The 15,719-nt window shown below is 45.8% G+C and overlaps 1 protein-coding gene across 5 annotated transcripts in view; it reads left to right on the top strand.

Annotated features, from left to right (window-relative positions):
• Positions 1-15,719, top strand: part of ZCCHC2 (zinc finger CCHC-type containing 2) — a 119,495-nt gene that overhangs the window by 82,810 nt on the left and 20,966 nt on the right. For 3 of the 5 annotated variants that reach the window (XM_063922996.1, XM_063922994.1, XM_063922992.1), the window contains exons 6-9: positions 698-792; positions 1,633-1,707; positions 11,862-11,919; positions 14,116-14,248. In XM_063922996.1, the coding sequence (XP_063779066.1) occupies positions 698-792; positions 1,633-1,707; positions 11,862-11,919; positions 14,116-14,248 (361 nt within the window). The remainder of the gene's footprint in view (positions 1-697; positions 793-1,632; positions 1,708-11,861; positions 11,920-14,115; positions 14,249-15,719) is intronic. The other 2 variants (XM_063922995.1, XM_063922993.1) reach the window with 1 other exon arrangement.

A 15,719-nucleotide genomic window follows, 5' to 3' on the forward strand; every position in this document is an offset into this window, starting at 1 on the left:
CAGTATCCTAACTGAGGCCTGGAGGAGGGTCATAGGGGGAGGAGCCAGTGCACACCAGCTAGTCATAAAGCTTTTACTTTTGTGCCCAGTCTCCTGCGGAGCCGCTATTCCCCCCCCCCCCCATGGTCCTTACGGAGTTCCCAGCATCCACTACGGACTATGAGAAATAGAATTATCGGTAAGTAAATTCTTTTTTTTTTTTTTTTTTTTTTTTTTTTGTGTTCAACACACTCTGGGTGTATCATTAAAGCCCTGAACACATAATTGTCGAGCGCAGGGGTCCATCACCTTACTTACATTTTGACAAGAGGGTGGTTCCCTCTAAGATCCACAGTTCCTAACAACAAGCAGTCACTGCATATCTGCAGCACACCCTCACATAGGATATAGAAATCATCTATAGTATGATACTAGAAAGGGGCACCGCTGTATATCATGAAGCATGGAAGGGGCACATCTGTATATTGTGACATATGAATTGGGTGCCTCTGTATATTATGATGTATGGAAGGGGTGCCTCTATGTTATGACGTATGGAAGGGGTGCCACTGTATATTATGGCTCTACGGCTTACCGGAAGGGGGAGAGAATTGGTGGCATTGGGCTGGAGGAGAGAGACAAGAGAGGAGAACGGAGAGGCAACTGCTTGTTTGCTATATTATTTCTTCTAAAAACTCATTTGTGTTTGTTCCTTCAGGCAAATCTTTTCATCTCCGTCCCAGGATCTCCTTAAAAATCGCAGAGTGTACAAATTCTTCCAGAATATCCCAAAAGAATCTGGTCACACCAATAGTAAGCAAGCAAAGTATTATAAACTTAGAATGCATCAACCAGTCCTCAGTGTAGGTTATTCTTGCATTTCCTGATCTCAGAGAAGTATCCTTAAGTTCTATTTTAGAAAGGATGACAAATATACTGAACATGTGAAATCTGAGCTTGAGTATTGTAGTGACACACTGTGATTAGTGCTTCTTAAGGTCCATACACATTAGACGATGTCGCTCTGTGAGCGACGTCATCTAATGTTTCCCCCTCCCCGGCCGGTCGGCGTCCGACTGTACACACTGAGCGATATGACCGCTCATATCGCTCAGTGACGTCACGCCTCCGCCAGCTGTGCATGCAGGTCCTGGACGACCGTCCAGATCCTGCATGCATGCACTGCAGACAGCGACTATCGTTGCCGACCCGCGGGGCCGCGCATCGGTCGTCGCTGGCGGCATACACACTTGCCGATTTAAAATGAGCAACGTCGCTCAGGGAGGGGGAAAATGAGCGACATCGCTCATTTAATCGGCAAGTGTTTATAGGCCTTTACAATTTGCCAAACATATAGATATTCTTTAGAATACATGGATTAAAGGTATGGCTGGCTGAACAGGGATCATTTATACATCATCTTATCAGAGCAGTCTGTGTGGTCTTGGGTGGATATTCCTAGGCTAGTTAGAATGGCAGTGCCAGATGTATTGTTAGTAGTTTTTGTGTGTGACTCATTAGCAGAGGGGTCATTTTCATAGCAAATGTAACTACTGCTGTTCTCAACCTGTTTACAATTGTTTGTCTATATTATTATTATTGTTGGTTAATGTATGGTTATTAGTCAAGCCCCATTATGCAACTTTTTGTCAGCAGGTTATTTGCACTCTGGTCCGCAGTATTGTAAAAGCCAAGAAGACAGCTCTGAGACTTCCAGTCAAGAGGAGGGTGAGCGATCTAGACTCGTTAAATTCTGATATAGTAATAGATGTTATTTATTGTCCTTGGCTGTTCTAGAGAGGTGTGGCAATTTCTCATTGGATTAGTTTTTGGGCCCCTTTTGAAGAGTGTTTATTTAAATGGTGTATGGTCAGAATAACGCCAATAGAATAAATAAGCTGTTACATATTTAGCGTGGCGAAAGCTTTTAAAGGAACTGTGACATCAGTCATTCCCTGTGCCTAACTGACACAGGATTCTATATATACTAGATCCAATTTTTGTTATCCCACTGTGCAGAGAGATGTATCTGCTGCCTCTTGGCCTGCTGTCATTTTTTTTTGTCATGTCCTACATCACCCCCAATAAAGTGACACACATCAGCTAGGCCTCAGCTGCAAGCTATTGTTGACTTTTGCAGAAGATATATATGGAAGTCACCTAGGGGTTACGTGACCTGACATGCTTTTATCCAGGTTATACAGTAGATCTCTGGGGTTCACTACGGTATGCCGGCGGTCGGGCTCCCGGCGACCAGCATACCGGCGCCGGGAGCCCGACCGCCGGCTTACCGACAGTGTGGCAAGCGCAAATGAGCCCCTTGCGGGCTCGCCACGCTACGGGCACGGTGGCGCGCTTCTCCCTCCAGGGGGGTCGTGGACCCCCACGAGAGAGAATAAGTGTCGGTATGCCGGCTGTCGGGATCCCGGCGCCGGTATACTGTGCGCCGGGATCCCGTCAGTCGGCATACTGAAGACCACCCGATCTCTGTGGTGTCCTAATAACAGTAGGGAGTGTATTAATCTTCATATAGAGACCTTTTTCTTTTTCTAAAAGACATTGGGGTATATGCAATTGCAGTCGAATTCCCGAAATTGTGGAATTTCGGGTCATTTTCGCCCAAAAAAAAAATTCGCCAATGCAATTCAGTGCTTTCCGACCAAAAAACGGACTTTCAAAATTCGACTTTTTGAAATTCGACTTTTTGCAAATTCGACTTTTCTGCAATCATAGAAGTGCTGCAATTCGACCAAAGCATATTCAATTCAAGTTTGGAAATTCGACAGCAGTGCTTTTAGACAGCAAATTCGTCATTTTCAATCCGCCACACTTTGGAGGGTGAAAACAATAAAAAAAATTTTAAACATGTTTTTTTTGGTGTTTTTTTTTTAGGAATAGCATATCTATTTATATTAGAAGGGATTAGGTACTTTTTTTTTTTTTTTTGGAGGCACAAATATTATTTATATATTTTTTAAAATATTATTTTTTTTTATTTTTTTTTAATTGCTGGAACGGTAAAATCCTTAAAAAAAATGGCGTGGGGTCCCCCCTCCAAAGCATAACCAGCCTCGGGCTCTTCGAGCTGGTCCTGGTTCTAAAAATGCGGGGGAAAAATTGACAGGGGATCCCCCGTATTTTTAAAACCAGCACCGGGCTCTGCGCCTGGTGCTGGTGCAAAAAATACGGGGGACAAAATGAGCAGGGGTCCCCCGTATTTTTCACACCAGCATCGGGCTCCACTAGCTGGACAGATAATGCCACAGCCGGGGGTCACTTTTATGCCGTGTTCTGCGGCCGTGGCATTAAATATCCAACTAGTCACCCCTGGCCGGGGTACCCTGGGGGAGTGGGGACCCCTTCAATCAAGGGGTCCCCCCCCCCCCCCCCAGCCACCCAAGGGCCAGGGGTGAAGCCCGAGGCTGCCCCCCCCCATCCAATGGGCTGCGGATGGGGGGGCTGATAGCCTTTTGTGATAATGAAAAGAATATTGTTTTTTCCAGCAGTACTACAAGTCCCAGCAAGCCTCCCCCGCAAGCTGGTACTTGGAGAACCACAAGTACCAGCATGCGGGAGAAAAACGGGCCCGCTGGTACCTGTAGTACTACTGGAAAAAAAATACCCAAATAAAAACAGGACACGCACACCGTGACAGTAAAACTTTATTTCATACGTCGACACACACATACTTACCTAAGTTCACACGCCGACATCGGTCCTCTTCTCCATGTAGAATCCACGGATACCTGAAAATAAAAGATCAATATACTCACCTCAGCCATGGTCCAGAGATACATCCACGTACTTGGCAAAAAAAGAAAACGAACACACGGGCCACCGGACTGAAAGGGGTCCCATGCTGACACATGAGACCCCTTTCCACGAATGAGACCTGTCAGTGACAGCTGTCACACAAAGGTCTCTAAGCCAATCAGGAAGCGCAACTTCGTTGCGCTCACCTGATTGGCTGTGCGCTGTCTGAACTCAGACAGCGCATCGCACAGCCCCGTCCATTATATTCAATGGTGGGAACTTAGCGGCTAGCGATGAGGTCACCCGCCGGTCAGCGGCTGACCGCGGGTAACCCCACCGCTAGCCGCTAAGTTCCCACCATTGAAACTAATGGAGCGGCTTTGCGATGCGCTGTCACAGCACAGACAGCGCACAGCCAATCAGGTGAGCGCCACGGAAGTAGCGCTTCCTGATTGGCTGAAGGGACTTCAGTGACAGGAGTCACGTGATGTCCCGGCATTCGGGAGAAAGGGGTCTGATGTGAAAGCATGGGACCCCTTTCAGTACGGCATGGAGCGAGTGTTCGTTTTGTTTTTTTAACAAGTACGTGGATTTATATCTGGACGTGGATGTACCTCTGGACGCTGGAAGGTGAGTATAATTTCTCTATCGTCCTAGTGGATGCTGGGGTTCCTGAAAGGACCATGGGAAATAGCGGCTCCGCAGGAGACAGGGCACAAAAAGTAAAGCTTTTTCAGATCAGGTGGTGTGCACTGGCTCCTCCCCCTATGACCCTCCTCCAGACTCCAGTTAGATTTTTGTGCCCGGCCGAGAAGGGTGCAATCTAGGTGGCTCTCCTAAAGAGCTGCTTAGAAAAAGTTTAGCTAGGGTTTTTTATTTTACAGTGATTCCTGCTGGCAACAGGATCACTGCAGCGAGGGACTGAGGGGAGAAGGAGTCAACTCACCTGCGTGCAGGATGGATTGGCTTCTTGGCTACTGGACATCAAGCTCCAGAGGGACGATCACAGGTACAGCCTGGATGGTCACCGGAGCCGCGCCGCCGGCCCCCTTGCAGATGCTGAAGTCAGAAGAGGTCCAGAATCGGCGGCTGAAGACTCCTGCAGTCTTCTAAAGGTAGCGCACAGCACTGCAGCTGTGCGCCATTTTCCTCTCAGCACACTTCACACGGCAGTCACTGAGGGTGCAGGGCGCTGGGAGGGGGGCGCCCTGGGAGGCAAATGAATACCTATAAAGGCTAAAAATACCTCACATATAGCCCCTAGAGGCTATATGGAGATATTTAACCCCTGCCTGATTTTTCTAAATAGCGGGAGACGAGCCCGCCAGAAAAGGGGCGGGGCCTATCTCCTCAGCACACGGCGCCATTTCCTCTCACAGCTCCGCTGGTCAGGACGGCTCCCAAGTCTCTCCCCTGCACTGCACTACAGAAACAGGGTAAAACAGAGAGGGGGGGGCAAATTTATGGCGATATTTTGATATAACAAAGCAGCTATAAGGGAGCACTTATTATAAGGCTATCCCTGATATATATATATAGCGCTTTTGGTGTGTGCTGGCAAACTCTCCCTCTGTCTCCCCAAAGGGCTAGTGGGTCCTGTCTTCGTTAGGAGCATTCCCTGTGTGTCTGCTGTGTGTCGGTACGTGTGTGTCGACATGTATGAGGACGATATTGGTGTGGAGGCGGAGCAATTGCCAAATATGAGGATGTCACCCCCTAGGGAGTCGACACCAGAATGGATGCCTTTATTTATGGAACTACGGGATAGTGTCAACACGCTAAAGCAGTCGTTTGACGACATGAGGCGGCCGGACAATCAATTAGTGCCTGTCCAGGCGACTCAAACACCGTCAGGGGCTGTGAAACGCCCTTTGCCTCAGTCGGTCGACACAGACCCAGACGCAGGCACTGACTCCAGTGGTGACGGTGACGATTCAACCGTATTTTCCAGTAGGGCCACACGTTATATGATTTTGGCAATGAAGGAGGCGTTACATTTAGCTGATACTACAGGTACCACTAAACAGGGTATTATGTGGGGTGTGAAAAAACTACCTATAGTTTTTCCTGAATCAGAAGAATTAAATGACGTGTGTAATGAAGCGTGGGTTGCCCCTGATAAAAAGCTGATAATTTCAAAGAAATTATTGGCATTATACCCTTTCCCGCCAGAGGTTAGGGAGCGCTGGGAAACACCTCCTAGGGTGGACAAGGCGCTAACACGCTTATCTAATCAAGTGGCGTTACCCTCTCCTGAGACGGCCGCACTTAAAGATCCATCAGATAGGAGGATGGAAAATATCCAAAAAAGTATATACACACATGCAGGTGTTATACTACGACCAGCTGTAGCGACTGCCTGGATGGGCAGTGCTGGGGTAGTTTGGTCAGAGTCCCTGATTGAAAATATTGATACCCTGGACAGGGACAATATTTTACTGTCGTTAGAACAAATAAAGGATGCATTTCTTTATATGCGTGATGCACAGAGGGATATCTGCACACTGGCATCACGGGTAAGTGCTATGTCCATTTCGGCCAGAAGAGCTTTATGGACGCGACAGTGGACAGGTGATGCGGATTCAAAACGGCATATGGAAGTTTTGCCGTATAAAGGGGAGGAGTTATTTGGAGTCGGTCTATCAGATTTGGTGGCCACGGCTACAGCCGGGAAATCCACCTTTCTACCTCAAGTCACTCCCCAACAGAAAAAGGCACCGACTTTTCAACCGCAGCCCTTTCGTTCCTTTAAAAATAAGAGAGCAAAGGGCTATTCATATCTGCCACGAGGCAGAGGTCGAGGGAAGAGACAGCAACACGCAGCTCCTTCCCAGGAACAGAAGCCCTCCCCGGCTTCTACATAAGCCTCAGCATGACGCTGGGGCTTCTCAAGCGGACTCGGGGACGGTGGGCGGTCGTCTCAAAAATTACAGCGCGCAGTGGGCTCACTCGCAGGTAGATCCCTGGATCCTGCAGATAATATCTCAAGGGTACAGGTTGGAATTAGAGACAGATCCACCTCGCCGTTTCCTGAAGTCTGCTTTACCAACGTCCCCCTCCGAAAGGGAGACGGTTTTGGAAGCCATTCACAAGCTGTACTCTCAGCAGGTGATAGTCAAGGTACCTCTTCTACATCAAGGGAAGGGGTATTATTCCACTCTTTTTGTGGTACCGAAGCCGGATGGCTCGGTAAGGCCTATTCTAAATCTGAAGTCCTTGAACCTGTACATAAAGAAGTTCAAGTTCAAGATGGAGTCACTCAGAGCAGTGATAGCGAACCTGGAAGAGGGGGACTTTATGGTATCCTTGGACATCAAGGATGCGTATCTCCACGTTCCAATTTACCCCTCACACCAGGGGTACCTCAGGTTCGTTGTACAAAACTGTCACTATCAGTTTCAGACGCTGCCGTTCGGATTGTCCACGGCACCTCCGATCTTTACAAAGGTAATGGCCGAGATGATGATTCTTCTTCGAAGAAAAGGCATATTAATTATCCCATACTTGGACGATCTCCTAATAAGGGCGAGGTCCAGAGAACAGCTAGAGATGGGATTAGCACTGTCTCAAGAAGTGCTAAAACAGCACGGGTGGATTCTGAATATTCCAAAATCCCAGTTAATGCCGACAACTCGTCTGCTGTTCCTAGGGATGATTCTGGACACGGTTCAGAAAAAGGTTTTTCTCCCGGAGGAAAAAGCCAAGGAGTTATCCGACCTTGTCAGGAACCTCCTAAAACCAGGAAAGGTGTCTGTACATCAATGCACAAGAGTCCTGGGAAAAATGGTGGCTTCTTACGAAGCAATTCCATTCGGCAGATTCCACGCAAGAATTTTCCAAAGGGATCTGTTGGACAAATGGTCAGGGTCGCATCTTCAGATGCACCTACGGATAACCCTGTCTCCAAGGACAAGGGTGTCTCTTCTGTGGTGGTTGCAGAGTCCTCATCTATTGGAGGGCCGCAGATTCGGCATACAGGATTGGATCCTGGTGACCACGGACGCCAGCCTGAGAGGCTGGGGAGCAGTCACACAAGGAAGAAACTTCCAGGGAGTATGGACGAGCCTGGAAACGTCTCTTCACATAAACATTCTGGAACTAAGAGCAATATACAATGCTCTAAGCCAGGCAGAACCTCTGCTTCAGGGAAAACCGGTATTGATCCAGTCGGACAACATCACGGCAGTCGCCCATGTGAACAGACAGGGCGGCACAAGAAGCAGGAGTGCAATGGCAGAAGCTGCAAGGATTCTTCGCTGGGCAGAGAATCATGTGATAGCACTGTCAGCAGTGTTCATCCCGGGAGTGGACAACTGGGAAGCAGACTTCCTCAGCAGACACGATCTTCACCCGGGAGAGTGGGGACTTCATCCAGAAGTCTTCCACATGCTGGTAACCCGTTGGGAAAGACCAATGGTGGACATGATGGCGTCTCGCCTCAACAAAAAACTGGACAGGTATTGCGCCAGGTCAAGAGATCCGCAGGCAATAGCTGTGGACGCGCTGGTAACGCCTTGGGTGTACCAGTCGGTGTATGTGTTTCCTCCTCCTGCCTCTCATACCAAAAGTATTGAGAATTATACGGCAAAGAGGCGTAAGAACGATACTAGTGGTTCCGGATTGGCCAAGAAGGACTTGGTACCCGGAACTTCAAGAGATGATCACGGAAGATCCGTGGCCTCTACCTCTAAGGAGGGACTTGCTTCAGCAGGGTCCCTGTCTGTTTCAAGACTTACCGCGGCTGCGTTTGACGGCATGGCGGTTGAACGCCGGATCCTAAAGGAAAAAGGCATGCCGGAAGAAGTCATTCCTACTTTGATTAAAGCAAGGAAGGAAGTAACCGTGCAACATTATCACCGAATTTGGCGAAAATATGTTGCGTGGTGCGAAGGTCGGAGTGCTCCGACGGAGGAATTTCAACTGGGTCGATTCCTACATTTCCTGCAATCAGGATTGTCTATGGGTCTCAAATTGGGATCTATTAAGGTTCAATTTTCGGCCCTGTCGATTTTCTTTCAAAAAGAATTGGCTTCAGTCCCTGAAGTCCAGACCTTTGTTAAGGGAGTGCTGCATATACAGCCTCCTGTGGTGCCTCCAGTGGCACCGTGGGATCTCAATGTGGTTTTGGACTTTCTAAAATCTCATTGGTTTGAACCACTAAATAAGGTGGATTTGAAATATCTCACTTGGAAAGTGACCATGCTTCTAGCCCTGGCTTCTGCCAGGAGAGTATCAGAATTGGCAGCTTTATCTTACAAAAGCCCATATCTGATTTTCCATTCGGACAGGGCAGAACTGCGGACTCGTCCGCATTTTCTCCCTAAGGTGGTGTCAGCATTTCATCTGAACCAGCCTATTGTAGTGCCTGCGGCTACAAGTGACTTGGAGGACTCCAAGTTACTGGACGTTGTCAGAGCATTAAAAATATATATTGCAAGGACAGCTGGAGTCAGAAACTCTGACTCGTTGTTTATATTGTATGCACCCAACAAGATGGGTCCTCCTGCGTCTAAGCAGACGATTGCTCGTTGGATCTGTAGCACAATCCAACTTGCACATTCTGTGGCAGGCCTGCCACAGCCTAAATCTGTAAAGGCCCACTCCACAAGGAAGGTGGGCTCATCTTGGGCGGCTGCCCGAGGGGTCTCGGCATTACAACTTTGCCGAGCAGCTACGTGGTCAGGGGAGAACACGTTTGTAAAATTTTACAAATTTGATACTCTGGCTATGGAGGACCTGGAGTTCTCTCATTCGGTGCTGCAGAGTCATCCGCACTCTCCCGCCCGTTTGGGAGCTTTGGTATAATCCCCATGGTCCTTTCAGGAACCCCAGCATCCACTAGGACGATAGAGAAAATAAGATTTTACTTACCGATAAATCTATTTCTCGGAGTCCGTAGTGGATGCTGGGCGCCCATCCCAAGTGCGGATTATCTGCATAAATTGTACATAGTTATTGTTAACTAATTCGGGTTATTGTTGAAGGAAGCCATCTTTCAGAGGCTCCGCTGTTATCATACTGTTAACTGGGTTTAGATCACAAGTTGTACGGTGTGATTGGTGTGGCTGGTATGAGTCTTACCCGGGATTCAAAATCCTCCCTTATTGTGTACGCTCGTCCGGGCACAGTACCTAACTGGAGTCTGGAGGAGGGTCATAGGGGGAGGAGCCAGTGCACACCACCTGATCTGAAAAAGCTTTACTTTTTGTGCCCTGTCTCCTGCGGAGCCGCTATTCCCCATGGTCCTTTCAGGAACCCCAGCATCCACTACGACTCCGAGAAATAGATTTATCGGTAAGTAAAATCTTATTTTTTTCACAGGTACCCTCGGATCGTCGGAGACCGTGGCAGTCGGCGTGTCAACATAGGTAAGTATGTGTGTGTCGGTAGTGTGTAATAAAGTTTTACTATCAAGGTGTCTGTGTACTGTTTTTATTTGGGTATTTTTTCCCCAGTAGTACTACAGGTACCAGCGGGCCCGTTTTTTTCTCCCGCATGCTGGTACTTGTGGTTCTCCAAGTACCAGCTTGCGGGGGAGGCTTGCTGGGACTTGTAGTACTGCTGGAAAAAACAATATTCTTTTCATTATCACAAAAGGCTATCAGCCCCCCCATCCGCAGCCCATTGGATGGGGGGGGGGACAGCCTCGGGCTTCACCCCTGGCCCTTGGGTGGCTGGGGGGGGGGGACCCCTTGATTGAAGGGGTCCCCACTCCCCCAGGGTACCCCGGCCAGGGGTGACTAGTTGGGTAGTTAATGCCACGGCCGCAGGGCACGGCATAAAAGTGACCCCCGGCTGTGGCATTATCTGTCCAGCTAGTGGAGCCCGATGCTGGTGTTAAAAATACGGGGGACCCCTACTCTTTTGGTCCCCCATATTTTTGGCACCAGCACCAGGCGCAGAGCCCGGTGCTGGTTTTAAAAATACGGGGGATCCCTGCCCAATTTCCCCCCGCATTTTTAGAACCAGGACCAGCTCGAAGAGCCCGAGGCTGGTTATGCTTTGGAGGGAGGACCCCACGCCATTTTTTTTTCCGGATTTTTCCCGTTTTTTCCCGTTTTTTAAAATCGCGGCAAAATTTGCCAAATCGGCCGATTTTCGCCCGCGGGACTGTCGAATCCGTTTTGCACTGAATATGGTGAATTCCGGCAGCCACCTGCCGGAATTCACCTGTCGAATTGTGTCGAATTTAAAAACGGCGATAATTTGCCGCGATTCGCCGTGAATTGCATATACCCCATTGAGGCGATGACAACAGAACAGTTTATACAGACAATATTTACATGGTGAATACATATATACTGATATAACTTGTGTTTTCTAGTGGGAGTATGGAGAAGGCAATTTAGGCACCTACTCCAAATGGTTATCGCTGCAAGATAGAACAGCAGCATGATAGACACTAGGTAATGCCTATAAAAATAATTGTTCTTTACATTCATTCCTTCATATTAGAGAAATACAAATGCCAAATAAAGAAATGTAGGTTTAGAGTCCCTATTAAATGTATCCAGGATTGCGACAGGTGTTGGGGAGACACCACAATGCCTCTGATAGAGTGCTATACACTAAGGCACGAAGAGGGTAAAGTTGAGGATTACAAACTGTTTGCAGCAACAGATTGAACATAAGAGTGTTTACACCTGCATGTTGTAATGGGTGTCCAGAGCTGCTGTATTTTAACTTAAATTTCTAAGGTGCATTTGGTGCAGTGTTAAATAACAAGATTGGGTGAATATACTTGCTAATTATCAGTGGTTCTAAGGAGGACATTTACTAAGCAGTGATAAGAGCGGAGAAGTTGCCCCATCAACCAATCAGCAGCTCTGCATCATTTTATAGTATGCAATTATAGATGTTACTTAAGTGCTGATTGGTTGCCATGGGCAACTTCTCCACTGGCTCACTTCTCCCCTTTTATCATTGCTTAGTAAATGTCCCCCTAAGTCTGTGTTTGAAGTATATACGACTGTCCACATACTGTGTGGTGGTTATGAAATGGAAGTGCTGCTTTATAAAAATGTAATGCTGAATTAAACATGCACTGGCAATGTTTTATACAGATGCCTTTGTTAGGGGGCAGCTAATAATTACTGTATTATTCTGTAACTCATTTCCTTCCTTTGTAGATGTTATGCACCATATGACAGTCCACAAGAAACCTGCTGGGAAATGTCCAGTTACAAAGTAAGTGTTTTCATTATCGCTGGCATTGCTCTCACGCTGGTGAAATCTGTGCCGCCTTTTGTTACCTCTGATAAGCTTTTTGATGTAGGGACCATTCTAATACAGTTTCCTCACTCTGGCGGAATGTAAAGTTTAAGAAACACTAATAGTGTCTGGCGCTAATCGTTATATACAAGTATGTATAACTGCGGATAGGTGCATGTGTCTACATACACATCTACCTCGCATGAACATACAAACAATTTGATTGTAAATTTATTATAATATATATTTTTTCTTGTTGCAACCTATATAATCTAAAGAGCAGCAAAGGTAAATTGGCTTGTGGATATAGCCAACACAATCACAAAATTAATATGCTCCTATATAAAATCCCAATCAAAGTAAAATATTTTACTTTGATTGGGATTTTATATATGCGCATATTAATTTTGTGATGTATTTTTGTGTTCTTTTATGATTGATTTTATAGATATTAAAAATATCATAAAAATTAATGTATTGAGTTCATTCATGTCCTGTTGCCTCAAATTAAGTATATTAGCGCGAGGGGTTATTTAGTTTGTTCGGAATGTAAAGTTGTTGTGTCTTCTGTGCTGTAAAACCTAAATATTCCCATCTGAGATGTGCTTAATAAAGTACGTGCCTCCAGCTGGTCGTGCTTGCTGCGATACTGCACATGAGTTTTCTCTTATAATAGACTTTCATCCGTAATTAATGAGTTTGAGCTCATTTGCACAGTGTATTTGCCAAATGACCTATGATTTAAATCCTATATATGAATCTAAACCATTTGGAACACAACTATAGGAGAGATGATGGTAGTTTTTATTTTATAAATGTTGGTACAGTGCATATTATACAGGATGATGAAAACAGTAGATCTTTATCCTTGAGTATACATTCTGTACCTAGTTCTCTGACCTTTTAAGAAATAATTTTTCCAGCTCTTGTACATTTGTGCCTTAATTATCTTGATTCATGAACCAATATTTTCGTGGTATATGGTTCTACTTAGAAATACACTTGCATGCAAGGGTTTAATCCCTTTTGGCTTTTAAAGTATATCTAATAAAATTATGTTTTAATAGTTATCTGCATTGTAGCATATATCTCTGAATAGAGCGTCCCCTGCCAGAGTGTTTCTTCTTTCCTGGTTTACTTCTATAAATATGACTCTGGTGCACCACGGACTGTCACAGTATAGTGCGCCATAACAGATAGCGTTTGATAGGTGCATGTTGACTAAATGAGAGATTTTCTCTTGTGTGTCCTTTATTACCAGTGATTGTCACAGTCTCTATATATCTTATTCTAATTCCATATCCTCCACTGTTTTCCCTAAACCTCCTGTTTTGCTTCAATAGTTGCACATGACATCAGCTTGAATTTACAGTTAAATAATGAAATCACTTGTGTTTGTTTATATATATATATATATATATATATATATATATATATATATATATATAATGTACAGGTTGAGTATCCCATATCCAAATATTCCGAAATACAGACTTTTTTGAGTGAGACTGAGATAGTGAAACCTTTGTTTTCTGATGGCTCAATGTACACAAACTTTGTTTAATACACAAAGTTATTAAAAATATTGTATTAAATGACCTTCAGGCTGTGTGCATAAGGTGTATATGAAACATAAATGAAATGTGTGAATGTACACACACTTTGTTTAATGCACAAAGTTATAAAAAATTGTCTAAAATTACCTTCAGGCTGGGTGTATAAGGTGTATTTGAAACATAAATGCATTCTGTGCTTAGATTTAGGTCCCATCACCATAATATCTCATTATGGTATGTAATTATTCCAAAATACGGAAAAATCCGATATCCATAATTCCTCTGGTCCCAAGCATTTTGAATAAGGGATACTCAACCTGTATATGTGTGTGTGTGTGTGTGTGATAATTTCAACAGAAGAGGACAGCGGAACATTGGTGGTAGCCTGCATCTTTGTTTAATAATATATCCCAATTCTTTTAAAGACTTGGAGTACTGCTGTTCTCTTATGTTGAATGTCCAAATCTATACAGAAGGCACCCTAGAAAGCTATGCTGGTCTAATCTAGACTGTTCTATATATATTCTATATATGTGTGTGTGTACGCATGTCACAATATTATGCAAATAGAATGTTTAAAAACTGGTTGCATTTTGTCATTATTTTGCTCCTCTAGTTTTGTTGCTATGAAGAGTTCCCCCAGTGATGGGACCAATGTGTCACATAACGAACAAAATGGAACAAATTGGAGGAAGAAAGACACCACTGAGTCTTCACATTCTCAGCACTACATAAATGTAGGGCACCAGGTGAGAGCAGCGGAGTGTGTGTGTGTGTGTGTGTGTGTGTGTGTGTGTTTGTACACACAATAGTACAAAAAGTAGCTGGAGGGCTCCATGTTGAATACCCCTGATCTGTAAGCATGACGAAATAATACGAATAGAGGAGAAAATGCAGATTTTAGCTTTTTTTTTTTTTTTTTACAATGTGAAATTTATCAGCCCCCCAATTTGCAGGTATCACACCAGTTTGAGGTTTCTAAATTATTTGTAAAGATGGTTACGGTTAACCAGAGCCCACACCATAGAACTCTGATGTCAAAGGTGGCTAGTTTGTCCAGTAAGAAAGCCATGATTTTTTATTTGGACCCTCTATAATTAGCCATAGTCCTACTTTTTGAACTGTTGGGACATCCATGCATTCAAGGACTTAGGGGAACATGTACTAAGCAGTGATAAAAGTGGAGAAGTGAGCCAGTGGAGAATTTGCCCGTGGCAACCAATCAGCTGCTCTGTTTGCTTTTGTAGTATGCAAATTATAAATGTTATGTCAATGCTGATAGGTTGCCATGGGCAACTTCTCCACTGGCTCACTTCTCCACTTTTATCACTGCTTAGTACATCTCCCCTTAAGATCGGATTCTTTTAATATTTGGTAAGTGACTGATCAAGTGACACCCACCACAGGTACCAGGGAATAAGTCTGTTAAATTTCTTTCTCTAGCATCCATAAGGGATATTGGGGAACAGATTAGTACGATGGGTATAGACGGGTCCAAAGGAGCCAGTGCACTTTAAATTTCTTCAACTGGGTGTGCTGGTTGCTACCCTCTATGCCTCCTCCTATAGCTCAGTTTAGAAAAAAGTGCCCTCAGGAGAGGATGCACACGCTGCAGGCGTTTTCTACAATTTCCTTTTAAAAGTTTTATTTCCTTCCGTATGCTGTTTGGGCAACAGCTTACCTGCACTGTGGGATTTGGGGGGGGGGGGGGGGGGGGAGGAGGTTTGCGGGGGCGGTCACCGGCCTCTTGAGGTGCAGAGCCACTTCCCCGCTGCAGGACCACCGTCCTGACGGGCTGTTTGTTCAGCGGGGCATGGCGCCTTGGCTGTCACTACCGCAGCATGCAGCACACCCCTAACGCTGCCTGAAGGTGATCATCGGTGGTGAGTACCAACCGGGGGCCCCGCTAGGGGTTCCCCAGTTTAATGTGCGGGTGAGGCGTATGGGTCCCTCCTGGGTAGGGGGGGACCCGCTGTGACCCGCTGTAGCCCCTGCGTGAGATTGGCTAATATTAAGTTGCACCAAACATTTATGTGAGGCTACATACATTGGGAGACATGGCCAGTATAAATATTCAAAGGTAGCTCTGGCGCCATGGCGGGGGAGGGGCGGAGCTACATGAGAGCGGGCTCAGCGGCATTTTGGCACCTTCCTCTGCATAGCAGCAGCCTCACAGCTCCTCCATATCAGTCCCTGGATCGCTGGTACCAGGTGTAGAAG

This window comes from Pseudophryne corroboree, chromosome 5 (assembly GCF_028390025.1).
Source record: "Pseudophryne corroboree isolate aPseCor3 chromosome 5, aPseCor3.hap2, whole genome shotgun sequence".
Lineage (NCBI taxonomy): Eukaryota > Metazoa > Chordata > Amphibia > Anura > Myobatrachidae > Pseudophryne > Pseudophryne corroboree.